Source organism: Barbus barbus (genome assembly GCF_936440315.1).
Source record: "Barbus barbus genome assembly, chromosome: 2".
NCBI classification, from domain to species: Eukaryota; Metazoa; Chordata; class Actinopteri; order Cypriniformes; family Cyprinidae; genus Barbus; species Barbus barbus.
Window position 1 is genome coordinate 25,640,758 of NC_136730.1, and position 27,792 is coordinate 25,668,549.

At 37.9% G+C, this 27,792-nt stretch overlaps 1 protein-coding gene across 4 annotated transcripts in view; it reads left to right on the forward strand.

Annotated features, from left to right (window-relative positions):
- Nucleotides 1–27,792, forward strand: part of LOC306842889 (phosphorylase b kinase regulatory subunit beta-like) — an 82,378-nt gene that overhangs the window by 12,301 nt on the left and 42,285 nt on the right. For all 4 annotated transcript variants that reach the window (XM_079374052.1, XM_079374051.1, XM_079374054.1 and 1 more), the window contains 7 exons: nucleotides 9,647–9,754; nucleotides 10,228–10,308; nucleotides 13,218–13,333; nucleotides 16,387–16,450; nucleotides 19,276–19,371; nucleotides 20,480–20,677; nucleotides 27,151–27,208. In XM_079374052.1, coding sequence (XP_079230178.1) covers nucleotides 9,647–9,754; nucleotides 10,228–10,308; nucleotides 13,218–13,333; nucleotides 16,387–16,450; nucleotides 19,276–19,371; nucleotides 20,480–20,677; nucleotides 27,151–27,208 — 721 coding nt within the window. The remainder of the gene's footprint in view (nucleotides 1–9,646; nucleotides 9,755–10,227; nucleotides 10,309–13,217; nucleotides 13,334–16,386; nucleotides 16,451–19,275; nucleotides 19,372–20,479; nucleotides 20,678–27,150; nucleotides 27,209–27,792) is intronic.

Here is a 27,792-nt window from a genome sequence, read left to right on the forward strand (position 1 = left end):
TGAGTTCAGGGCTCTCACAGCCTGGGGGAAAAAGCTGTTGAGCAGTCTGGCGGAGTGGGCTCTGATGCTCCGGTACAGTCTTCCTGATGGTAGGAGCTGGAAGAGACTGTGGGAGGGATGGGTGGAGTCCTTCACGATGCTGTTGGTTTTACTGGAGCATCGTCTAAGGAAAATGTCCAGGATGGAGGGGAGAGGGGCTCCAATGATCTTTGCAGCTGTGTTCACTGTCCGCTGGAGGGTCTTGAGGTCAGCAGCACTGCAGTTCCTGTACCAGACAGTGATGCAGCTGGTCAGCACACTCTCAATGGTACCTCTGTAGAATGTGGTGAGGATGGGTGGAAGGAGACTTGCTCTTTTCAGCCGGCGGAGAAAGTGTAGGCGCTGTTGTGCCTTTTTGGAGAGTGACATGGTGTTGGTGGTCCAGGTGAGATCCTCTGTGATGTGCACCCCCAGGAATTTAGTGCTGCTGACTCTCTCCACAGTCGAGCTGTCGATGGTCAGTGGGGGGTGGTCAACGGAGTTTCTTCTGAAGTCCATCACAACCTCCTTTTTCTTCTCCACATTCAGAGACCGATTGTTAGTGCCACACCATTCAGCCAGCTGTGTCACTTCCTCTCTGTAGTGCGCTTCATCGTTGTTGCTGATGAGACGTACCACTGTTGTGTCATCAGCAAACTTGATGATGTGGTTGGAGCTGAACTAGGCAATACAGTCGTGGGTCAGCAGTGTGAAGAGCAGCGGGCTGAGTACACAGCCTTGTGGGGCACCTGTGCTCAGTGTGGTAGAGCTCGAGGTGTTGTGGCCGACACGGACTGAATGAGGTCTTCCGGTTAGAAAGTCCAGGATCCAATTACACAGGGAATTGTTAAGGCCCAGCAGGTTTAGTTTATTTATGAGCTGTTGTGGGATTATTGTGTTGAATGCCGAGCTGAAGTCAATGAACAGCATTCTAACATAGGAGTCTTTATTTTCTAGGTGGGTAAGAGCCAGGTGGAGGGTGGAGGAAATTGCATCGTCCGTAGAGCGGTTTGGACGGTATGCAAACTGGAGCGGGTCGAGTGTGTTGGGGAGGCTGGTTTTGATGTTGTGCATGACTAACCTCTCAAAGCACTTCATCATGATTGGAGTCAGTGCAATGGGATGGTAGTCATTTAGACAGGACACAGGTGATTTCTTTGGTACCGGTATGATTGTTGTGGATTTGAGACGCGTGGGGACGACTGCCTGGCTCAGCGAGATGTTGAAGATATCTGTTAGGACATCTCTCAGAACACGGCCAGGTATGTTGTCAGGACCCTCAGCCTTGCGTGGGTTAATCCTAGATAGGGTCTTCCTTACATCGGCTGGAGACAGACAGAGCGCCCGGTCGTTGGGAGGTGTGGGCAGTTTTTGTGCAGGTGTGTCATTCTGCATTTCAAACCGTGAATAAAAGTGGTTGAGTGTATCAGGGAGGGATGTGTCCTCATCACAGGCCTGTGGCGGGGCCTTGTAGTCAGTGATGGTCTGAATGGCTTGCCACAGGCTCCGTGTGTCTCTGCTGTCTGTGAAGTGATTGTTGATTTTTTGAGCATATGACCGTTTTGCATTTTTGATGCCACAGGACAGACTGGCTCTTGCTGTTTTGAGGGCTGCTTTATCTCCTGATCTGAATGCTTCATCTCTGGTCTTTAGCAGCCCACGAACCTCTGCTGTCATCCATGGCTTCTGGTTTGCACGTGTGGTGATGGTCTTGGTGACTGTCACATCATCAGTGCACTTTTTGATGTAAGCAGTCACAGTTTCAGTGTACTCAAGCAGGTATGTGTGGTTGTTGTAGGTGGCTGCCTCTTTAAACATGTTCCAGTCTGTGTCCTGGAAGCAGTCCTGCAGTGCTGAGGTGGCATTGTCTGGCCATACGGTGATCTGCTTTTGAACCGGTTTGGCGAGTTTGAGAAGTGGTCTATATGCTGGGATTAGCATAACAGTGATGTGGTCTGAGTACCCGAGGTGGGGGCGGGGGATAGCCTTGTAAGAGTTCTTTACTGTTGTGTAAACAAAGTCCAGTGTGTTGTTTCCCCTTGTTGCAAAGTTCACATATTGGTAGAACTTTGGCAAAACTGTCTTTAAGTTTGCGTGGTTGAAGTCACCGGCTATGATGAAAAAGCCGTCAGGGTTATTTGTTTGTTGTTCACTGATGGCGCTATACAGTTCACGAAGCGCGTCCTTAGCGTTTGCACACGGGGGAATGTAAACTGCAACAATAACAATGACCGTGAACTCCCGCGGCAGATAGAACGGTCGACACTTCACAAACATAAACTCCACCAGCGATGAACAGAGTTTTGATAATTGATTGTTACACCAGTCTTTGTTGATATACACACACAAGCCACCTCCGCGGGTCTTACCAGACAGTGATGAATCTCTATCCGCTTGGAAGGTGGTTAGCCCATGCTGCTGAATGGGGAGTCCGGGATGTTGTCGTTTAGCCATGTTTCGGTGAAAACAAACACACAACAATCCCTTGCCTCATGCTGTGTAGATCGACTGAGTTGAATTAAGTCCAGTTTGTTTTCCAGAGAGCGAACTTTTGAGAGTATGAGTGTTGGAAGAGCCGGTCTTGTAGGGTTAGCTCTTAGCCTAGCTCGTATACCTCCGTGCTTACCGCGATTCCGTCCTCTCTCACACCGCTTGCGACGCTGCCTTGTGCGGGTAGCGTCAGTAGGCGAGGCCGCGGTCTCGAGGTCCGGCTCCAGCAGTAAACAAAGGCCTCGTAGCTGCTCAGCAGCCGCCGGCGAGGGTTGTTGTTTGTATGCGTTGCCGATATCCAAAAGACTTTGGCGATCATAGATGAGTTTTGGGGTGATTTCCTTATGAGTTAGCGGTAAACTGACACTATTTGGAGACGAACAGACGACATTAAAAGACATTAAAGCACCGTCTTTGGGACCCGGAGCAGCCACTGCGTCTGATCGCGCCGCCATCTTTATGATTTGTCTGTTATCAACTACTGTTGTTTTCTCAGCCGATCAGGTAGTTGTTGGTTGCTGGTGTCGCTGGTTGTTTCCAAACTCTTGATTTCTCCATGCCCTTTGTTTTTGCTAGAGCTCTAATTGACTTCCTCTTTTCTTTTAGCATCCAAATTGCTTGCTTTTCACTCAAGTCAGCTCCCTCATCTTCATCCTGGTTTGTGTGTGTCATCATCGATTGCAGGATTCAGAATGCAGAAGTAATGGATATAACTGATACGACACATTCCCTGCTTTTACTATCTGAAGAATTAATGCAACAGGACACAGCTGATCACTTAGAAAGACCTGTGAGGCAACTGTTCCATTACTTATGCTCATATCAGATAGGGGGATGAAACTCTAAAAGTGCTGAACTTCTTAGCTGGTAAAACGTCTATGTGTTGAATCACCCAATAATAAAATGTGACATTCTGTTGTATATTTGTAAATGTCTTGACTCCACAGCCAACAGAGCAATTTTGTCTTTACCGTTCCAATATTTTTTGGAGGGCACTGTGTATATATATATATATATATATATATATATATGCACTCACCTAAAGGATTATTAGGAACACCATACTAATACTGTGTTTGACCCCCTTTCGCCTTCAGAACTGCCTTAATTCTACGTGGCATTGATTCAACAAGGTGCTGAAAGCATTCTTTAGAAATGTTGGCCCATATTGATAGGATAGCATCTTGCAGTTGATGGAGATTTGTGGGATGCACATCCAGGGCACGAAGCTCCCGTTCCACCACATCCCAAAGATGCTCTATTGGGTTGAGATCTGGTGACTGTGGGGGCCATTTTAGTACAGTGAACTCATTGTCATGTTCAAGAAACCAATTTGAAATGATTCGAGCTTTGTGACATGGTGCATTATCCTGCTGGAAGTAGCCATCAGAGGATGGGTACATGGTGGTCCTAAAGGGATGGACATGGTCAGAAACAATGCTCAGGTAGGCCGTGGCATTTAAACGATGCCCAATTGGCACTAAGGGGCCTAAAGTGTGCCAAGAAAACATCCCCCACACCATTACACCACCACCACCAGCCTGCACAGTGGTAACAAGGCATGATGGATCCATGTTCTCATTCCGTTTACGCCAAATTCTGACTCTACCATCTGAATGTCTCAACAGAAATCGAGACTCATCAGACCAGGCAACATTTTTCCAGTCTTCAACCGTCCAATTTTGGTGAGCTCGTGCAAATTGTAGCCTCTTTTTCCTATTTGTAGTGGAGATGAGTGGTACCCGGTGGGGTCTTCTGCTGTTGTAGCCCATCCGCCTCAAGGTTGTGCGTGTTGTGGCTTCACAAATGCTCGGTTGTAACGAGTGATTATTTCAGTCAAAGTTGCTCTTCTATCAGCTTGAATCAGTCGGCCCATTCTCCTCTGACCTCTAGCATCAACAAGGCATTTTCGCCCACAGGACTGCCGCATACTGGATGTTTTTCCCTTTTCACACCATTCTTTGTAAACCCTAGAAATGGTTGTGCGTGAAAATCCCAGTAACTGAGCAGATTGTGAAATACTCAGACCGGCCCGTCTGGCACCAACAACCATGCCACGCTCAAAATTGCTTAAATCACCTTTCTTTCCCATTCTGACATTCAGTTTGGAGTTCAGGAGATTGTCTTGACCAGGACCACACCCCTAAATGCATTGAAGCAACTGCCATGTGATTGTTTGATTAGATAATTGCATTAATGAGAAATTGAACAGGTGTTCCTAATAATCCTTTAGGTGAGTGTGTATATATATATATATATATATATATATATATATATATTTCTTAAATATATACTTGCCTGTATGTGTATTTTTATATATAAATAATAAATATATGCAGTACACCCATATATATTATGTAAACAAAAACTTTCATTTTGGATGCGATTTAATCGTTGATAAATGTTTATATGTGATGGCAAGTATAAATGAAATCTGTTCACCATATAAAGTTATCGTAAGACTGTTCTTAAACCACTCAACCGCTCATTTACTTGCATTATATTAACTTTTTGAATCTGAAAAGTTGTGGTGTAATTGACTTCTAAATTGAGGAACAGAAATATTTCAGGTTTCATTACAAATATCTTCATGTGTTTCAAAGATGAACAGAATTCGTATGGGTTTTGAATGACACAGGAGTAAGTCATTAATGAAGGAATGTTTATTTTTGGATGAGCTGCTTTCAAGTTTTCTTTATAAACTGGAAATCAAATACCTGATCTTCCCTTGTTTTGCTAATTCCGCCTGTGATAAGTCTCTGTCTATCCCTCAACTGTTGGATTGTGGCAGCTACTGTATGTCTGTGACACACCGCAGACAGTAAAAAGTTAGTTTTGACTGCAGATGTGTGAACTCACTCTACAAAGTGGATGGTGCTTGGGAATTATTTAAAGGGTTGTTTGTGGGGTTGCATTTGAGTGGCTGCCAGTTGAGCTTTTCTGTGGTTTTAACAGTTGGATGTTGCTGCAATCAGGGTTTTGCCAACATTCACATGGCGAGTTGCCTGGAGTTGCTGTGGTCATTTGCTTAGTTGTTGGGCTTCCTGTTTTGGTCCAGCTGGTAATGTGTTTCTTTTATTTTTTTACCACCAACTGAAAGGAAATGTTAAGTAATGCACACAGGAGCATTTCTAGTCTTTCATACTGAGGCACAGGACCCCCATCAAAAAGTGTACCCATATTGATATTGTTAATTATGATATGGTTTATATGAGATATATGATATAAAGTTTGTTGCTCTTTCACAAACGGCACATTGCAATAGAGAGCACTTTTGTCACTGACACATGAACAGTAAATTTCACTTCATCCAGCGCTGTCTTATAATAAAGTATCCTGTTACAGTGTGAGAAACTGCTACAAATGACATGTTGTGTGTGTGAACTTGAATCAATCAATCTGAATCACAAACAATTTTAGAACTTTTTGTAAACCCATTTGACCAATTAGATCAGTAGTGATTCATCTGCTAATACTGATTCTAAACGGCTAATAGAAAACACACATAATTGCTGAAATATTGTCAGGGAAAATGATTCTCAGACCCCTATGTATGGTAATTTAAATTTACTGCTAATATTTTATTGAGAAAAAGTGGCATCTCACTATAAATAAATATAATAAATAATAATAACCAATCAAATAAATAAAATCATAATTTCCATAAATTATTACATTTCAAATTAAATATATAAAAAATAGAAAAAGTTATTCGAAATTGTAATAATATTTGACAGTATTACTCTTTTTACTCTATTTTTGCTCAGCATAAAGGGCTTTCAAAACCATTTAAAAAGTCTAACTGCATCCAAAACTTTTTAAGTAGTAGTATTGTTCCATGAGATTGTGTTAATTTACAGTGCAGTCACATGAGGCTTTGCTTATCACTTTCTGGAAACATATAGATTATGCTCATTTGCTAATCATTTTGATCTAAAAATGCTTTTAACATGTAGATCGTGGGCACTTTTCCACTATTAATGAATTGGATGCATTGGAAGTTACCTTTTTGATTATGTACTGATGCACTGTTGGTTGGGACGCTGTCTTTAACAGTAAGAGTAGTCTCATTTCACATGCAAAAAGAGTTCATGTCAATGCGGTTTTTACAGTTGGCCATTGCTCCATAGCAACTGTTCTCTCTCTGCGTAGACCGGAGCAATTACTCCTCTCTTGTGCCTTTGAAATTGTTCCATTTCATTTATTCCTGACCCCCAAGACCTGATTTGCAAGAAAGCTTTTCTGTGTCTTAATTATAATGCCTCGTTTATGCAGTTAATTACACAGTGCAGTGCTCATTAACATATGTCTATATCATTCACAAAGAACATTGGCTTTTTAATAAACTCACAATGCGTTGCTATTCATATCATCGGTTCCCCAGGTATATTCAACAGACGTGTTTACTGTGGCATGCTGCTGATAACACACTGTGAAAAATAAGTCACAAACAGATGAAAAGCAGAAAGAAAGCATTAATGCTTGAATTATAGTTAAGACATGCATGTGTTTCTTTTGTAACATTAGTCTTTATGCACTCACAAACATGCATAAGAAGACTTCTTTCAGCTAGCATTTTAATAAAGGTCAATCTAAAGTCACACATAATAAATCACTTTCATAGAGTCACTATTTTGCCAAGTAGTGTGTCATAGAATAATAGATGTTCCTTTAGCAACTGAAGGTTACTCACTGCCCTGTTGTGCTTTCAGTTTTTATTGGTTTAATTTTACAGGCAGTGATGACTAACAGATGTTTCAAATGTCATCCTTTGTCTCACAGGTGTCTTTATCGCTTTACTATATCTATATTTGCATTACTAAGACGTGGATTTGGACCAAGGGATGCAGAAACTTACAGCTGTGTTTGGCCTGTTATACAGCTGTGTAACTGGTGTGAAAAAAATCTTTGTGTATCTGGGACAGAAGAATGCGTCTCATGACCTGACGAGGGAGGGGAAGGGAAGAATACAAAAATGGGCCACTTATTTATAACACTTAAAATATGCTGTAGGTGTCGGTGTGCGATGCGGTCAGTGGGAAAGGTCGGCACTGTTTTCTGTTGTATTGATGGGTGAAGGGTTTCTTCCATAACTGTAGGATTATAATATGTGAATGACTGCTAGATGTGGCTTTAGTCATGTGGTTCATCTTTTATGTTGTTTTTGGTTCACTGTCTTCTGGGCAACATGTGTTCACTTTTTTGTATCTGTGTTAAGGACAAAATATTCAAAGGATGTTGTTATATTGTACACACTGACATTTTGAGCTAGAGCAGAGAATCCCACTGTATCTCCAGGATTTTAGAAGAGACGATATTCTGTTAATGCATGTGTGGAAGATTGGAGAAATTCTTGGGGCTGTGTGGGATGCAGTCTGTGTGTGAAAATATCTTTCACAGTCCAGTGTCACATCTAGTAGCAATCAACCGATATGGGTTATTAAATGTGTGTTTTGTTGTGTACACTGTATTTGTTATCATTGAATTATAAATTACATAAAAAATGCAGTACACAAAATTCACATTAAAATTATTACATTTAAAACAAAAAATGTCCCCGACGGCTATAGTTATTAGATCAAAATAGACTACTTTTAAATTCAAAATAGACTAGTCTATCTGTATATTTCGATTAATCAACTGATATTTGGCTCACTAATGTGTAGTGCATCTGCAATGACGTCTTTAATTGATTTATTCATTTTTTATTTTTTAATAATCAGTCAATCTAATAATTCATAATGTTCTTTTGAACATCTGAAAATCCAATATGCTTTCTGCTTTTTTATTTGTTATTTTGAAGTTTATGCCTCATTTTTGTGCCGCATTAAATAATCATGCTTATATATTTTGCGACCTCATTCTCAACGTCTGGGGAAAAAAATCCCTGCGGCAGTCACGTCTGCTGGGTAGGTGATTGGTTTTCTGTGGTGAGTCAGTGCAGAAGCCTTACCTATCGTTTGCATAATCTTCTTGTTTACTTGAGTTTATGACTTGCATCTGTTCAGTGTACTGTTTATTTATCATTTTCATCTCTTTCTGTTTGATCACCTTTTAATTTCATCTGGTATGTTATGTCTTCAAGTCAATAACAATCTGGTGTGTAATAAGCAAATGTTTGAGCAAATAAATATTAATATCTGCAGCATGTGTCACGAATGGTCTGAGCATATTTCACAGGACAGAAATATGACATCCACTGCATCATAAGAATGTACTGTTTTTAAAAAGCTGTATTTATTTTGTGTATGTATGCTAGAATAAATATCACAGTAGACCTTCACTGCTTGCAGCTATGAACTGCACTTCGTCTTTTGCCTGATCAGAGAATCATCCAATGACCTTAACTAAATGATTTCATAATAGAGTGGATGCAGAAAAACATGTTTGTTTGTTTCTAATACATGCTGTACATCTGTTTTTATTTGGGAGATAATTCATAATAAAATGTATTTTTATCGTTACTATCCAATATTATTAATTATTACAATTTATGCCATCATTATTGTTGTTCCTACATTCATCCAAACAATTATGAAATCACTTAATAAGAAAAAAATGATGTTGTCACAACAATTCCTTTTGAATTAAAACCCAACATTCAGTGCAACTTCCCAAATTCTCCTTATTGCATGTCTGACATCAGCTTGCGTGCAAAAACATTGTCGGCATTTTAAAATGTTTTTGCTTTATCATTGGTGGCAAAGAATGTATTATGTCCAGCAAAGCCCTAAAAACTCTAAAGCTTGAGTTATGTAGATACTCATCCTGACTGAGCATCTATTTCAAGCCAAGTAGACATCTAGGTCTGGGAGCACTACATCTTTCTTGTGGCGAGATGCACGCATTCAGAGTTGCTCCCAAACACCTCCGTCATCTTAATTGTAATTTGCAGTTTAAAAGCTAATGTACATTTACTGATATAATGCAATATTACAGAACAGTACTTTAAATGAGCTAAAATTGTGTTCAGGAGCACAGCCATGACCTGCAGGAATATCAATACATTCCTTTTTATTTTTTTTCTTCTGACTCACTTTAGTAAGTATTTGATAAATTATGAAACGGCCAATACCTTGCATCATTGACTCTACTCTTTTTACTCTATCTTTTCTCTCTCACTCTAATATTTTCACAGGTGGAAATGTTTAAGCAGGACCCGAGTCCGTCCACGTGCCTGCACTCAATATTTAACGTGCAGACTGGAGATGAAGTTTACCTGTATGAAGAATACAGCCATCTACAGGTGCTTCCCACACTGCATTCACACACTATAATCATATGAACTGCCCAAAAATTGGTTCGCTTTAAATAAGTGATATGTATGCTGTCTGTCACTCCCAATTCTGAATCAAAAAAGTCATTATATACTATACATATCCTCTCTAACCTTATTGAGATTTTTAAAGTATTTTATTATGTGTTATGGATTATCTCATCTTATTCTTTATGACTGCTTGTTTATTTCATGTATGCTGCTGTAATATCTGCTCACTGGTCCAGCGGTCAACATCCCACAAAATGAATTCAACCTTTTGAATTAAAATATTAAAATGTAATTTTTTCCAGTAATGGGCAAGTAATGAAAACTTCAGCATTTCAAATTGCAGTCAGATTGTCCTTTTACTCTCCATTACCCTTTACATTAGTTTGAGAATTAAGTTCTATCATTGCTCTAACTATAACCATTCTTGAATATTTATTTGCTTTTCTTTTCAGATTGATGCCTTGTCTCTGTTTCTGTTGTACCTGGTTGAAATGATTTGTTCTGGCCTACAAATAATCTACAATACAGATGAGGTATAACTGCATTAACTACTCGTAAAAAATACTAGTACCGGTCTATTTCCTGTCAGTTAAATCCAATTCGGTTCAGTTTATTTGCATAGCACTTTTCACAATGCATGTTGTTCAAAGCAGAGTTAAATCTAGACATGTCTATAGGAATCTTGAAATCCAGTGGGGGCAAAAGATCTCCCTGCACAGACTTACTGTAGCAACGGGTTCAAGTTATATGAATTTGTGGCATTGACCAACAGAAAGGTGGACAATGCACAATGGACCTTTTTGTCCGTGACATTTTGCAGAGATTTCGCTAATGTGACTGCATTTTTACACTGCAAACTAGGAAACACACACCAAAATATTTAATTCTCTAGATGTTTACAAAGGTATTTCCATCTGGTACATCATTTGTATGATAGTACTGTATACTGTAGTAAGAACTATAGATAAGAAGACTGTTTTTGCCATGATGATTTGCAGTAGATTATGCAGTGAAATGGTTTATGCCCAAAATCTTTTTGCTAGCCACTGGATTCTCACTCTGTCTGCCTGAGGACTTGCTCTTAGGGCATGCTGGCCATGACTACATTGAGTGATTTAGCTGTAAGAAACATTACTGCAGAAATAAAGTTAGGGTTCGGGGGAGTTGAAATGGTTAAGGGCAAAGAGCATAAATGCCAATTCCTACATTTTACCAAACTGAGAGATCACTTATGCAACTGCTCAAGCACTTTATTTGGAAAATACTGTAGCACAAATATGAAACTGTCGTTAAAAGGCCTCTTCAAATCCTGCCAGTCACCCTTGACCCTGTACTCACACACCACAGAAGACACTGAGATGTGTTAGCGGTTGCTGTAATAGTTGTGTAATCTTTCTCTTTTCTTTGGGCTCCACAGACTTCATTAATAGTGTCTTTTATTCCTGCTGTCCACTCCCAGGGGCATTTATTTAACACTCTGCTGATAAACCACTGTCTGTTGAATAACTGCAGCTATTATTTATTCAGCCACATTGTCCTTTTCTTGGAAATTGTTACTCTTAAATGTTGTGTTTTCAAGCAATTACTGTGTAAAACTATATCGTGTATATCACCTTTCCAGCTGAGCTTTCTTCACAAAACTTAACAAATTGTCACAGTAGCTTTTATTTTGCTATTTGCAAAACAGTTGCTAATTGACGTCTCTAAAACAGTGTCTGCTCGGGTGTGTGATGCAAAAAAACACAGTTGTGAAATCAGCAGTCCATTACATGCCATTATTAATGAACAGCAGAACAAATCGGGGAGAAATTGCTAGTTTAATATTTTTCCTACTCATCATTGGCAGTGCATTTTTTCTTAGATAATGTGTGCCTTGGTTCTGGTTTGGCTTTGGATTTGGATTGAGTGGTTATAGGGGAATCCATGAGCTAGTTAGTCCCTAGTTGCTCCAGGGGGGGAGGGGCGGATGTCATCCATCTGACAAATGAAAAATAATGGTTCCGTCCTTATTTGCATATTTGTGTGTGTCATCCAGTCTGAGAGGTTTCTGACACTTCTGACACAAGTTTTGTTTTGTTTTTCAACTCACCAAAATTTGGGATAGAGTCTAAATACAGATTCACCCTAATTTGTGTGATGAAATTCTTGTTGAAAGCTTTTAATGCAATGCAAAGACACCAGGATGCTCAACAGATTAGCAGTTTCAGGCTAAATCGAGATGTTAAGTGAGAATTTGCTAGTTTGGGACCACATGTTGGTTTGTAGTTCTTGATAAACTTTGAATGTTTGAGCTTTACACGTACAATGAAAACTAAAATTGGTTACACTTTATTTTAAGGTGTCCTTGTTACAATATAATTTTACAATTAAGTACTGAGTACTATTAATTAATTACATGTACTTAATACTTAATAATTTATTGTTATTATAATAGTAAGTACATGTAACGTGTGACAAGGACACCTTAAAATAAGTGTATTCTGCTTGAAGGAACTGGAAGGAATTTAAAGTGATCTGATATCTTTAAACATAGCTAAATATCCATTAAAGAGCCGTTTCTATGTGTAGTGTTTGTTTTGAAGCTCATTTAAAACTTGACCCATTAGGTATATTTGGCCTATGAGTGATTAAGAAATGTCATAGTTTAAATCTATTATTAGAAAGACATATAGACTAAGGGCCGCTTCAGCAGTTGCTGTACAATTATTAACTAAAACACCTTATCTAGCAAACACAAACAACCATGACTGATCCATCTTGATCCTCAGAAAAGTTGCACTCCTGCTCTGCATTTTCTCTCTGCAGTTTAGAGAATGAAGAAGAGAGAAAATAGTGCCACCCCGGGCCAGCGGTATTCATTAAGATACCATAAAGCTCGTCACATTAATCATTTTAGTCCAGGCCCAAAATAAAAGTGCTCAAGCCATCCCTCTCTCCTTCTTTCTCCCTCTGTATTTTGTCTTTCCCCTACCTTCCTCAATGCCCCATTTTAACGTGCTTTAGGGGCCCTCAGTTCTCTTCATCTTAAATTAAAGCACTGTCAGCCCGGCCTCCCCGGGTGTTTGAACATTTCCTCATTTATATACCATAAAGTCATCATTCTTTCCCTCATCTTGTTTTTCCTATGGCCTCATTTGTGCACGGGGAATGGGAAGTGTTGAGGGGCTTATGATATTACCAATGCCACCCATGGAAGTGATGGATTACTTTAGCTGCTTTTTAATAGTGGATCATTATTCAAATAAATTCATGTATAATCAGAATATTAGATGGGTAACACGAAGGAATGCTGATGTATTGACAAATAAAAACACCCATGGCCTAGAAAAGCTTTGAGAGCAGGCCTTTTTTTATATGTTGATGTGCACTGATGTCTGGATAGCAAGCAAAGGAGATGGAGATCTTGGTGTGACACAATTCCCTGACATGTTTGCATTTGTAGGTATCATTCATCCAGAATCTGGTGTTCTGTGTGGAGAGAGCGTATCGTGTGCCAGACTTTGGCATGTGGGAGCGGGGAAGCAAATATAACAATGGAAGCACAGAGCTGCACTCCAGGTAAGGTTTATCATTGTCTTTCTGTTCCCTTCCTATAACTGTATCAAATAAAACTGTTACAATATAATTTGTAGTTAAGTATGCACAATATGTCAGTAAAACACTGGTTACTGGACAAAATTATAGTTCTTTCAGTTTATCGGTATCCGCCAATAATGGATACTTTAATATTGGAATTTTTAAAATGTTGTTTGAAAGAAATATGTATTTTTTTTTATACATATATACAGTACTATTGTGAAATAATATTACAACTTAAAATGATAGTTTGCTATTTTAATATATTTTACAATGTAATGTATTCCTGTGATGCAAAGCTGATTTTTCAGAAGTTATTACTCCAGTCTTCAGTGATTCTTCAAAAATCATTCTTAAATGCTGATTTGGTGCTCAAGAAATCTTTCCTTTTATTATTAATGCTGAAAACAATAAAGAACAGCATTTAATTTGAAATGGAACTCTACAACAATGTAAAAGTCTTTAGCAGTGTTAATTCTAGCACTGCTAAATATAATATTTATTTTCTGATAAATATCGATTTTTCATACTGTACATTTTAATATTCACTTTTAGCATTTAAAGTGATTGATTTGAGTTTTTTTATGTCTTTATAAATGTATTAATTGTTTTCACAAAGGAGAATAACATTTTTAATTATTGGCTTATCGGTATCACCTACAATTTTAATTTGGTTGCATCCATATTCATAAGTGATTGTCTTGTACAAAGACAGTGAGTGCATACTTAATTCAGTTGTCTTTTTCATTTTAATTAGTGCACAAGGCACAGAGCATTTTTCTTTTTTTTTGCTTTGTACTAAGGCAGCATTCCTCATGCTCTGTATGAAATAAAACAAACCCAGTGCCTAAAACGATGTGCAAGTTTGAGCTCATGTTGAGGAGGTTCTAGATTGGAGCATGCCTGTGATGGCCCTCCAGTAAGGGTGACACTTCATTTCACCTCCTCTGGGTGAGTCCATGAGTGACTGAACTCTAACTGAGAGGACTCACATAGAGAAGCTCCTATCTGCCCATTGCAGAAACGATTCTTGGTGCTCTGCAGACAGTATGGACTGTGGATTTGCCCAGACAGTATGCTTTATAAGAAGAGCAAGTCAATAGGACTCCCAGCACATCGCTTTGCCTCTCTTTCATAACCAGACTCGATAATGATTCTCTCCATCACTGCTTCCTTATCTTGCCGTCACAGCATCCCCACTGAGGGCCAATTAGAGTATTGACTTCTGCTCTTTGCACTTTTTAATTGAATGAAAAATATTGTTTAATATTTTTAAGCAGATATTGAAACACTTTATAATGATCAATTTATGATTCACCAGTCTTTCAATTATATATTTTAGAGATCTGTCGAGTACGGAAGAACAGGTATAATTGCAACTTGTTTTTTTTCTTTTCTGACTGATTCAGAAAATGCATAGCATAAAGCTTCGCAATTTTACCTTAAACAACTCGGATAACTGCAAGTACTGTACAATTAAACTAGAAGTACACAAAGGCTTGTGCTACTGCAGAAAAGTCATTTATACTGCTACTAAAGATTTCTATAGCACATAAATGTGGTTATTTTCCATTAATCAAAAAATAATAAGCAGCACAACTGTTTTCAACATTTATAATAAGTAAATGAGCATTATCAGAATGATTTTTGAGGCATCATGTGACACTGAAACCTGGAGTAATGACTGCTGAAAATTCAACTTTGCCATCACAGAAATAAATTATATTTTACACTTTTACTTTAAATTGTGTTATTTCGTAATATTACTTTTTTTACTGTATTGCTGATCAAATTAATTCAGCCTTGGTAATTTAAATAAGAAATAAATGTTTAAAATAATATGATTTGATGTTTGATAATATCTCTAAAATGTAAAAGGATTAGTAAAACTGTGCTTTTTACATTTAATGAGCATCACATTTATACCACTCTCTGTTTTATACAGCCCATGCAAAATGAATATTATAAATGTAAATATTAATTTTTGCTAGCTGAAGCAAATGCGTTTCTTGTAAGTAATTAATGAGTTTGTTCTTCTAACATGATTATTCTGTGTACAGAGTAAAGAGAGTTATATTGCTGTGGATGGACCTCAGAATGAGATGTGTGATAAATGTTTTATATCAGTGTACTCCACACCAGCACAAAGGAAATAGATGTCACTTCGTTGTTTTCAGAAGCGATGTTGTTAGATTCTATTGAAACGGTGCCAGATTTTGAGTAAAGTCACAGAACTCCAGAGGGCTGTAATTCATGACCATTCAAGAGGCCTGTTTAAAAGTTTCTTTTGAAATTCTCTCAGAAACTTTCCATTTAATTAAAATGAGAATAAAGGGTATTTCATCCCATTACAAAGACCAGACCAACCGTCACCAATACAGAGCCAGTTATAGTAACACATTACAGCAGATGGTTCCCCCTCATTTTTTTATACATTATCCAGTTTTGTGATTTTTAGTTTTACCAGCTTGAATGTAAAAGTAGCATAGTCTGTCAGCATCATTGTCAGATTTTACCAATATATCTGGGGCTGAGCATGTTTGCTTTCTGTCCAGGCAGAAAATCAATAGTGTCTCAACCTCATGTAGCTTGATTGTGATCGTAGCTGATGGTTTTGTTGGGAAGGGATGCACGGAGCAGAGCTGGATTCTTCCATGTTCTTTTCAATTTAAAATGATCCCCAATGCCTTTCAGTTTGCTCGTTTTCTACATTTTCACTATTGATTTTTCTTCACCAATAGCCAATTGGGCAGTTCTTTTATTGCTCAGCACACCTAGGTCTAATCATGTGCTCTAATCGTAAGAGTGAGTGGCTGAAGAAGCAAAAATGACAGAAATTATTAGCTTTGTTTAACCTCAAAGGAGTCTTTCATGAATGAAAACGGCTTTGGGTATCGGCACCTGGAACAGAAGAGTATTTAATGAGAGCTTAGTTCTCTGTTCGTGAAAAGTGCTCAAATAGCAAGTGCAGTATTCTTTTTGTCTTAAAAAGGAGATGATCATTGTGACTGTGAATCTGATCTATTGTCTTCTAGCTCGGTGGGACTAGCCAAAGCAGCTCTGGAAGCCATCAATGGATTCAACCTGTTTGGAAATCAGGTACTGCTGACATCATTGGGCTAATAATGGGTTTATGCACACAAAAATCTCAATTCTGTCAGCATCATTTACTCACGATAATGTCATATGAAACCTCTATGATTATCTTTCTTCTGTGGAACCCGACAGAAGATATTTTGCAGATGGTCTAAACTGATATTTTTCATCAAAACTGACAAACGATAATCAAGAACTATAAAAAAAAATGATAATGAAGTCTACACGATCGTGGAATTTTCATTTTTGGATGAACCGCCTCTTTAATCACTGAATAATGAATGCTTTTTGAGGAACTGTGTTTAATGTTCATAAAAGGAAGATTTTAGTAGTTCAAAACAGCTGAAGGACACAATGTACCAACAGCTCTCTTCATCTTTGTAATAAATAAATGCGTCTGCTCCTGCATGGGGATCTAATTCATTGCATAAATGTGTCTGAGGCAAGAGAGAAACAAAACAAAGTGATCAAGATGATTGGGTTAGATTGTGTTTGAGCTATCCGTTTTGTCAGATTTCCAACTTTGATAGATGGTGAATACTTCTATCTGATTTTGGTGCTCTTTTCTTTTTGGAGCGGTCATTAGTGGGATTAATTTGTTTTGGTGTTGAGGGAAAATCAAGATGGCAGTGGGCCACATCCATTATATTTGGTAATGGACCGGAAAAGTGATAACATCCTCAAAGCGCATCCATTTTTGTAGAAGAAACATCTCACCCTTCCCCCCATCACCCAAATTTACACACAGATGAAGGCCCTTCAGATTGGATAGTTAAGTGCATATAGTTGTTAACCTTGGATGTTTGTTTAACAGAAGGATGGGCAAGATTTAAAAATATGGTGTAGTTATTTGCAGTTACTGTTTTGACCTTTTGCCAAGTTTGCCTCTTCCTCCCTAATGTGGCTCTCTGTGTTCTGTCATTAGCAGGAAACATGGTGCAGTGTATGAAATGACTTTATGGAAGTGACTGCTGTAGACAGTGTTGTTCTGAATTAATGGAGGACTCAAATGGCTGGCTTTGCCATGTGTCTCTCAGTTGGATGGAAGGCGTGCTGTGTCATCACATGGGTTATGTTATTAATGATGGCTCTTACGCTCCATTTCCTCAACTAACTCTCAGCATGGATAGCAGAGCTGGCGCTTTCATGTGTTTCTTTGGAACAGGAGCTGTCAGAGCACGGTTATAACAGGATAAAAGCAGGTAGATCTTTCACGCCATATGTTGAGCTACATATTGCTCAGCTTTCCGATTTTTAATTAAAGGCCCATCATTTCGAAATCATTTTACAGATTCTCATGGATTTAGATTTAGGGCTAGGTAGAATGGTCAACTTGTCAACTAGTCATCCAACTACTGACTAGTTTATCTATATAGCATTCTGTCTTTAGCATCGTTAAATGTCAAACCGCTCACATGAGGTTGGTTTTTAAATTGACCCACTTTAATTTCATTAAAATATTATATAAAATCTAAAATAATGAAGCTATTTTTATCCATCCATTGAAAGTCTACTTAAAATATTCACACACTTCAAGAAGTACAAAAACATTGATACAGTACAAAGAGTAATCCACATGAATTGAGTGATGAAAATTGCTATGACAGTTTTGTGCAATAAAATGTTAATGATGTGTGTGTGTGTGTGTGTGTGTGTGTATATATCTATATATATATATATATATATATAGACTTACTTTCAGACTTAGATTGACATAGTCTAGTGGCAGATGTTCACAGTTAACCAAAGTCAGCTCTTATCTCAGTCAGTAGATGATGGCACATTCAGTCTACATATCACTGACACGCCTCCCATTTTTACACTCTTCAGAGTCATTTACATTAAAATCCCTCTCAGCATGTAAATTGTTGGTTCAGAAGCTCGTATAAGCATTTCGGTTCTTTGTGAGCTTCTCTAGATGAGCTAAATGTGCCACAAAATGGTGCTTGTTGTATAATCGGTCTACGCACACAGAAGAAGGGAAATTGAAAAAGTGCTCTCAGTTTAAATGGAGAGGTGTGAGGGGAATGCAGAGAAAACAGAAGCAATAGTTTGTTCTGATTGGATGGGCCTTGATGACTAAGAAGCTGCCACTCACAGCGGTTACTTTTAATACTTACCATGTGATACACTTTACATTTGTTAGATGCTTTAATGAAATAAACAAATAAAACATTATTAATTTTTTTAATAAAAACATCAAGAAATGTATAACGATTTTATATGTATAACGTAATTTTTTTATATATGTTTTATATATTATGTTCATATGTTCCCATGCAAGTTCTTTTGCATATGGTACAAACTGCTGATGCATTATTAAAGAGGTCATATGCATATATAGGTGTGTGTGTATATAGCCTATATATGTGTGTGTGTGTTTAAGTTTTTGTTATTAAACGTGTGTGGCAGTCGCTGTCTAGGCTGGTGTAGAGTATGCCTCCGAGCTGAGTTTAAATTGTGAATCTCATTTGGTGATGGTGAGGTTGGCGGTTTCAAGGTTTTTTCAGGAAATGATGTGGAACTGTTGCTGTGTGACACACTACAAGCCCAAAGTAATCTCTGAAATCTGACTATTTGTTTTTTTTAGTAAATGCTGCATCAGAGCAGAATGTGGTTTTGTGGAAAGGAGGGTGAGTTTGATTTTAGGAGACCCTGTGCAGGACTGGCCTTTACATTTCTAATATGGAGCTTTTATATAAATCTTGTATTATCTAAAAGGCCCACTATCACCTGTAACAAACATTGTTGAATTCCAACCATCAACAGGTGTCAAGATGGCCATTATAATGTTTGATTTGTGATGTTTGTTTACCTCTTTCCTGCAGGGATGCTCCTGGTCAGTCATTTTTGTGGATCTGGATGCTCATAACAGGAATAGTCAGACTCTGTGCTCTCTCCTGCCAAGGGAGTCTCGTTCCCATGTGAGTTCTTTTGCCTACTATGCATATACAAACTGCTCATCCATTATTAAAAGGGTCATATCATGCTTTTCTTTAAGCATTTAATTTTTTTTCCTAAGGTCCACTTATAGAGTAATGTTAGTCTAGGCTTCTTGCATGAAAAACGTTTTAAATTTAGTTTTTCATGACCATTGCCCACCTATGAATTGTACTACTACCCCTGTCACTGTATATGTTCCCCTTGCATATGAAATGAGTAACAGTCCTTAGCCATTTCTCTTAGCTATTCCTTTGACTAAGATCGCTTGTTTTATGGGTACTTGATTAGAAATGATTTTTCACTTAGTGCAGCACTAAATGATTTAGTAAAGCCTAGCTGGAATGAGCTACAGTATTGATCAGACATTGAGGAAGTTGGTTATGATTCTGAAAGGGGGAATGGATGTGGGGAGCGTCCCAATCTTCTGAAGCCAGGAGGGTAGATGGAGAGGGTGTTTTGAGGGAGAGAGGTATTAATACGTTTGCTTTTTCTGACATTAGAAATCCAAGAATTTTCATAACTTTGCATATGAACTAGTTTCAGCATGAAACACATTTTTGAAACATCACGTTTTCATAGCATATCCAACTCTTTAATTCACAAAAAAGTTAAATTTCTTGTGATTTGATGCCATTAATAACATCTGTAGAGAAATTTATGACATCCAATGCCCTGGATTTGTCAATTTCTGTCCTTCACAATGTCCTTTAACAATAGATAATTCCCATTCTTCTTTGTGCTGATTTTAATGGAGAACAAAGTCATCTCTGCCAGAACAGGTAAATTAAGCCAAATTAAGGCAGTGCATTATGCAGAAATGTTCTTCCTTTGAAAGTTGAGTGAGATTGTCCGATTCCGTGGCTTGAAGTGTATAGGCTTATGTATCACATGTATTAGAGCCTCTTCATGAGTCTGACTAATGTGTTATTAAAACTGCAGAGGCTAATGTAGAAAAATAGCCCATTCTCCGGAAGAGAGTGGTCACTTAACCCTGGGTTCCCTCGATATTTCCTGATGGAAAGCAAATTCAATAGAAGAGCAGTGAGTCACTCAATATCTGTTTCTTATGCAAGTGTTCTTGTCATGTAGAACACAGATTCGGCCCTCCTGCCCTGCATCAGCTACCCAGCGTTCGCCGTGGATGATGATGCTCTATATTCCCAGACTCTGGACAAGATAGTCCGCAAGCTGAAGGGCAAGTACGGTTTCAAGCGCTTCTTACGGGACGGCTACAGAACAGCCAATGAGGACAAGAACCGCAGGCACTACAAACCTGCTGAGATGAAGGTGAGCGTGGTTAGCATATTAGCTGAAATGAAATAGGATGGAGGAAAAAAGAAAATCGGTGAAAAGGAAAATGAAAAGAGCCTTTTCCCCATATTTAGGATGAGTTATGACTAGCCTCAGGTTTAGCCCTTTTATTTCAGAAAGAGAGATTTTGCTATAAAGGTTAGTGACAGATCTAACAAATGGCATTCAGGCATTTTTATACGCATCTTTTAATCTGCTGCAGATTTGCTTATTTATCTGTCTCTCAGGAGAATGCGAGGGCTGTGGGTAAATCCCATTTGATTGGGTTGAACTGCGAGGATATTAACTCCAGAATTAGCCTGGGAACATGCTGCGTCTGACTCTGAAATCTGAAAGGGGGAGATTTAACCTGCAGCAAATCATCACATCAGCTGCCACAGATGACCTCCCACAATAAACAAGTCCACAAGTAGAGGGAAATGAGAAGTAAAAGAAGAAAAGGGCTCTTAGTAGGGCCAAATGCTCCATCAATACATCTACCTGATTACTTCATCCACCCTTAAAGGGATAGGTCATCCAAAAATGAAAATTCTGTCATTAATTACTCACCCTTATTTCCTTCCAAACCCATAAGACCTTTGTTCATCTTTAGAACACAAATTAAGATATTTTTGATGGAATCAGAGAGCTCTCTGACCCTGCATAGACAGCAACGCAACTGACAAGTTCAAGGCCCAGAAAGGTACAGTAGTAAGGACATCGTTAAAATAGTCCATAGAGGCTTTCGCACTGGAGGAACCATTTCATAGTTCCCAGAACTATTAGTGGATTTATCCGCTTTTTGGTGTGTTCGCATCGCCGGACCTAGGAACGGTTTTAGTTCTAGGAACTCCGTTTGGGGGAACTAAATCTGCTCCTACTTCAAAGTAGGGTCTAAAACAGTTTTATAGGTACTACCAGTGTCCTACCAGTGTACAGTAATTGGCCAAAGGCATACAAAACACCAGCTACCTGGCATTTTTAAAAAGCCATGTAAACATATTTATTCCACAAGCATGGAAATCAGCTATAACAGCATTTACCTGTTGTCTGCAGCGTTTTCTTTTCCCAGCCTCAATTATATGTAACACTGCAAGTTGTCATAGAAAATGTAATCTCCCTGCAAGTTTCTTGAACTATGCTGTGTGAAAGACTCGTGTAGGGCTGGGCGATATGGCCAAAAAAATTATCACAATAATTTTTTTCAAATCAGTCGATATTGATTATTATCACGATACATTTTTATTCCTTTCAAGTTTAAAGGCAGATTTTTGCTCCAATGTGAAAGTTGTAAAAACCAGACGGATAATTGTTGGTCAGAACATGACAGTTTCTTAGTTTTTGAATTCTTTACACTTTTCCAGTAATTTTTCCTTAACAAAATAAATATCTTAATAGAAAATTTATTAATTTCTTAGTTCTGCATGTTCTAATGAGTAATATTGTTTAAATCAAGAAACAGGTTTGTGTTTGAAAGTATTTATACTAATATATATATTTTTTGTCTCTTATTCTTATCTTGTCTCTTGAAATACACATTTGATAGTAGCTTGAGTTAGGATGCAGATGTAGAAATCTACGTTTTACATGGAGAAATGTAATTATTCTGACTGTTTGATTATTTCTTTTTAACCACTGGTCTTCCATACATTTAGATCATGCTAATCGCAGTTAAAACCACAAATATAGCACCTTAATACAATGGTAAAATGTAATATGGCTTCTAGGTATTTGTATGAAAAACAGTAGTCTAAGTACATTTAGTATAAATGCTATAGCTTAAAGTGCCCGTATTATGGGTAATTAAAGGTTAATATTTTGGTTTTGGGAGTCCCCAACAGGTTAACATGCATGCAAGGTCAAAAAAACACTTTAAGTGTCTTATAATATGTATTTATTTTTACCTTACTTGCAAAAGGACTCCCAAACGAGTCGCTCAACAATTTATTTTTCCAAACCCCTCCTTTTTGGTCTCATTTTCATTTCATCATGCCTGTCATGCTCGATAAAACAGCATTTGTGAGTGTAGTGCTTCTTTGTGTACAGCGTTACTGGGGAAACCGCTATTTTATTGCTCCAATAGAGGCACCTAGTGGCAAAGAATGAATTTGCATTTTCATTCAGACCAATGCCCACAAGTAGTGGGCAGGCAATATGCTAATGTTTCTTGTTGACTTCAACATGTAACGGCTTACAAATCGTTTTAAAAATGACTCGTTTCAATGATTCTGAGTCGACTCTTTCTTTTGAGAGTCAATAACTTTATAGCCTACATGGTGCACTTTCATATTCAAACCTTTGCAGGATGTTTTCATTCAATTAGAGCTGTGTTACGCACTGCATGAAAGGTATTTTTCAAAAATCCTTAATAGGGGCACTTTAATCACAGAAAATACTGTAATTATATTCCATTACTCCTCCTTCAATACATTTAATACATCGGTCAGAAAGCTCTCGGATTTAATAAAAAATATCTCAATTTGTGTTCCGAAGAGGAACAGAGATCTTACAGGTTTGGAACAGCATGAGGGTGAGTAATTAATGACAACACTTTCATTTTTGCATGATCTGTCCCTTTAACACATTAATACCAACGTGTTTTAGACATCCTGTGTTTTTGATACTGTGGCAGTATCAAGCTATTCCTAATAAAAAACAACAACAAGCTATTCCTTTATGCACACTATCAATCAATAGTTTGGGGTCAGTAATTTTTAATTAAATTAAATTATTACTTTTATTCAGCATTTACATTTGTTACAATTATTTAATATTAATATTAACATAATTTATTATTAGTGCTGTTCATTTTAACTCTGTTTCTGTGTATTACAAATATTAAGCGGCTGTTTTCAGCAATAAGAAATGCTTCTTGAGCACAAAATCAACATATTTTAATGATTTCAGAGGAATCATGTGAAACTGAAGACGAGTAACTATTTTTACTTACTTTTGACTTATTTTGAGCCTCGGCAAGAAGAGACTTTTTTACATTTTAAAGTGTAAGTGTAACCCCCTGTTTACCAGACAGAAAGCAGTGTTGGCCCATATCCGGCCCACATCTGGCCCGCATGGATTTCACACGGGCCAGATGTGGGCCGGATCTGGGCCAACACTATGTTGATGTCTGGGGTGGGTCACACCTTACAGACCTCAAACTTTAGAATGGTGTTGTACTTTTAGAATACAGTGGTGTGAAAAAGTGTTGGCCCCCTTCCTGATTTTTTTTTAATTTTTTGCATGTTTGTCACACTTTAATGTTTCAGATCATCAAACAAATTTAAATATTAATCAAAGATAACACAAGTAAACACAACATGCAGTTTTTGAATTAAGTGTTTTATTATGAAGGGGAAACAAAATCCAAACCCACATGGCCCTGTGTGAAAAAGTGCTTGCCCCCTAAACCTAATAACTGGTTGGGCCACCCTTGGCAGCAACAACTGCAATCAAGCGTTTGCGATAACTTGCAATGAGTCTGTTACAGCGCTGTGGAGGAATTTTGGCCCACTCATCTTGGCAGAATTGTTGTAAATCAGCCACATTGGAGGGTTTTCGAGCATGAAGCGCCTTTTTAAGGTCATGCTACAGCATCTCAATAGGATTCAGGTCAGGACTTTGACTAGGCCACTCCAAAATCTTCATTTTGTTTTTCTTCAGCCATTCAGAGGTGGATTTGCTGGTGTGTTTTGGATCATTGTCCTGCTGCAGAACCCAAGTTCGCTTCAACTTGAGGTCACGAACAGATGGCCGGACATTGTCCTTCAGGATTTTTTGTTAGACAGCTGAATTCATGGTTCCATTTATCAAAGCAAGTCTTCCAGGTCCTGAAGCAGCAAAACAGCCCCAGACCATCACACTACCACCACCATATTTTACTGTAGGTATGATGCTCTTTTTCTGAAATGCTGTTACTTTTACGCCAGATGTAATGGGACACACACCTTCCAAAAAGTTCAACTTTTGTCTCGTCAGTCCACAGAGTATTTTCCCAAAAGTCTTGGGGATCATCAAGATGTTTTCTGGCAAAACTGAGATGAGCCTTTATGTTCTTTTTGCTCAGCAGCGGTTTTCGTCTTGGAACTCTGCCATGCAGGCCATTTTTGCCCAGTCTCTTTCTTATGGTGCAGTCACGAACACTGACCTTAACTGAGGCAAGTGAGGGGGGCAAACACTTTTTCACACATGGCCATGTGGGTTTGGATTTTGTTTTTGTTTTCCCTTCGCTTAAAAACTGCATGTTGTGTTTACTTGTGTTATCTTTGATTAATATTTAAATTTGTTTGATGATCTGAAACATTAAAGTGTGACAAACATGCAATAAAATAAAAAATCAAGAAGGGGGCCAACACTTTTTCACACCACTGTAGTGGTAGAATTGGTTATAGGTTTGCAGGGCTTAGCTGATGATCTCCCAGCCTGGACAGCTGTGAAGTGCTCAAAACCACTTTAAAACAAACTGGACAGGGATGGTACCATGTTACAGACACTGTATTTTTTGTTGGCATGATATCCTTTTTCTCATAGGCAGAAAGCAGTCCATCTAATATAATTTTGTTTTCATTTTTTTAAGATACATGAAATCATTGTATTATAAATGATGTTCTTGATATCCTCGTGTTATCAGCCTGTCATGCTCAGACAAATACAAGCTCTTCTATGTGGTTGGAGTTTCCATTCTGTTAAACCCATAACTAAGTTACGATGGCAGAGGATTTCAAGCCTGATTGTCTCATAGTGACTGAATGTCCTCTGGTGAATGATATAGTCTCAGTAAGTAATTGTGGTAAGTGAAGCCAAAGACCCATGAGACTCCTTCTGTTTACTGTGAGTAGGCCTCAATGTCTGTTCTTTTCCGCCCAGAAGAAATTTATTTAATATGTCTGCTTCAAAGAACCCCCCTCCATCAATCTCCTCTCTGACTACACTTCTCTGTCTGTCTCTCTCTCTCTCTCTCTCTCTTTTTCTCTGGGTGGTTATAGAAATTGATATTGAGAAGAAAAAAAAGAACAAACAGTGTATTTTATTTTTAGTCTTTCAGGGTTTAAAGTAAGCCTGTTTGTGCAACTGGTGTTAAGAAACCACTTATAGTCTTGAAAAATGGACCTTTGAATTAAATTATTTTTCGCTGGTAGTTAGAGAGTAGATTAATTTAGTTATTTCCTCTCAGTTTTAGAAGTTGGCTATACGAGTACCCCTATTTTTGTCCTGAAACAATTTATGTGCGATATGCCAATGATGCGAGACCAGTCCAATTAACAGCCTTTATTTCATTAAATCCCAATCTCTCGCTCTTATCTCCTAATGCCACGGCGATTGTCTTCCGAGATTGCTAGCGGAGATAGAGAAGTCTTAATTACATTTGGGAGAGGTTGAAAGACATTTAGTTCCCTGTCAGCCATCAAAGTGTGCTTTAGATTTTGTACCTCTTAAGCAGCTCACAAGATTTATTTTTTCTGAAGATAGGCCATTTGAATTGAGGTTGTCATATAATTGGCAGCGAAGAAAAGAGGATCACAGAATTGTATTACGAACGTTTCATGTCATGAATGGGGAGAATATTGTGAATGCATGAGCTTATAAGCTTCGTAAGTTTTAATTGCAGCTTGGAAAAGTGGGTTGCTAAATGTGGTATGATTGCTTGCAATAAACGACAGATCAGAATACACCGTGAGCACACACAGGCCCACACAAAATTGTTTGTGTTAATCCCTATTTATTTGTTTAGATATTGGTACAAATTTTTCTGATGTATTACTCCCTTAGTAAACTCAATCTGCCCACCCATGTGCACATGTAGCCCTAATTTCAAATTCCTGTTTGAGAAGAAATGCTCTCTGTTCTTCCAGAGCATCTGTAGGCACTTAAATGTTGACTTATACTTTTAAATGAATGTGATAAAACAAGCGGCAGTCACATAATTTGAATTAATCATTGCTTTTTCACACTCACAAACTATCTCTACATCTGAGTTGATTTTAATTTCAAACCCAAGTGATTCATGTCCCAGCTCTAGGGAAAGAGAGCTGGAGCACTATGGCTTTTTAATGGAGTTTCTGCTTGACTGCTATACTTTACTTCAACATAATTGTTTTCTGTTTTCCTGATCTGTTGTAACTGGAAAACAGAGGTTGTCTGGCATTTCCTCTCAATGTTTTGAAGGGCTTCCATTTTATGTACGTGAATTTTGCTGCAGGTAACATATTGCTGTAATTCAGTCAAAGTACAAGTTGTGTGGCACTGAAAATTTACTAACCATTTGAACATGTCGTTTTTTTTGCTCATTTCATTCTAACAACTGTATTGTAAATACAAACAGGTAGACTGAGGGATTCATATATATCTTTTCCTTGTTCAGTAAATAATATCACACTAGAACAGTAATGATGTTGCGTAATCATTACATGATGCTTGTATAATGACTTCTCATGTACACGCTTCCTTATTCTCTGCCCTGTGATGTTTTTCAGCTCTTCGACGGGATCGAGTGCGAGTTTCCTCTGTTTTTCATCTATATGATGATTGATGGTAAGATTCATGAATATAATATATAATTTTATGCACATAATAGCATTGCTTATGTATTTCACTGTAAATACACCATTCTTTTTAATTCACAGTAAAAAATGGCAGCTGTTTTTGCCAGAAATTTTGGTGCCTATATATTTTGCAGCTTATAAATGTCTATTTCATTAAGTAATGTGGTGCTAATTTACCAGTTTACTTCACCAAAAATGTACCGCTAACCACCAAAATAATATACAAAAATAAGACACAACAAAACTATTTATGTAAAATATACAGTGGCGGCCAAAAGCTAAAAAATGGGTTTAAATCAGTTATTTCTATGTTTTGCTGTAGTGTGTCAGTAGGAAATATCAGTTTACTTTTCCAAACATTCATTTTGCCATTAATTGTAATAATCCATTGAGATTTATGTCTGACAACAGCCAGTGCTCCGAACAGAGATCTGATAGAAAAGCAAAATAAAAGACAGCAAAAGATAGAAATAACTGATTTAAAAACATATACTAATCATTTTGGCCACCACTGTAATTATGGGAATGACCTTTTATTGTTTTTTAACAATACATTTTACTGCAATTCATAGT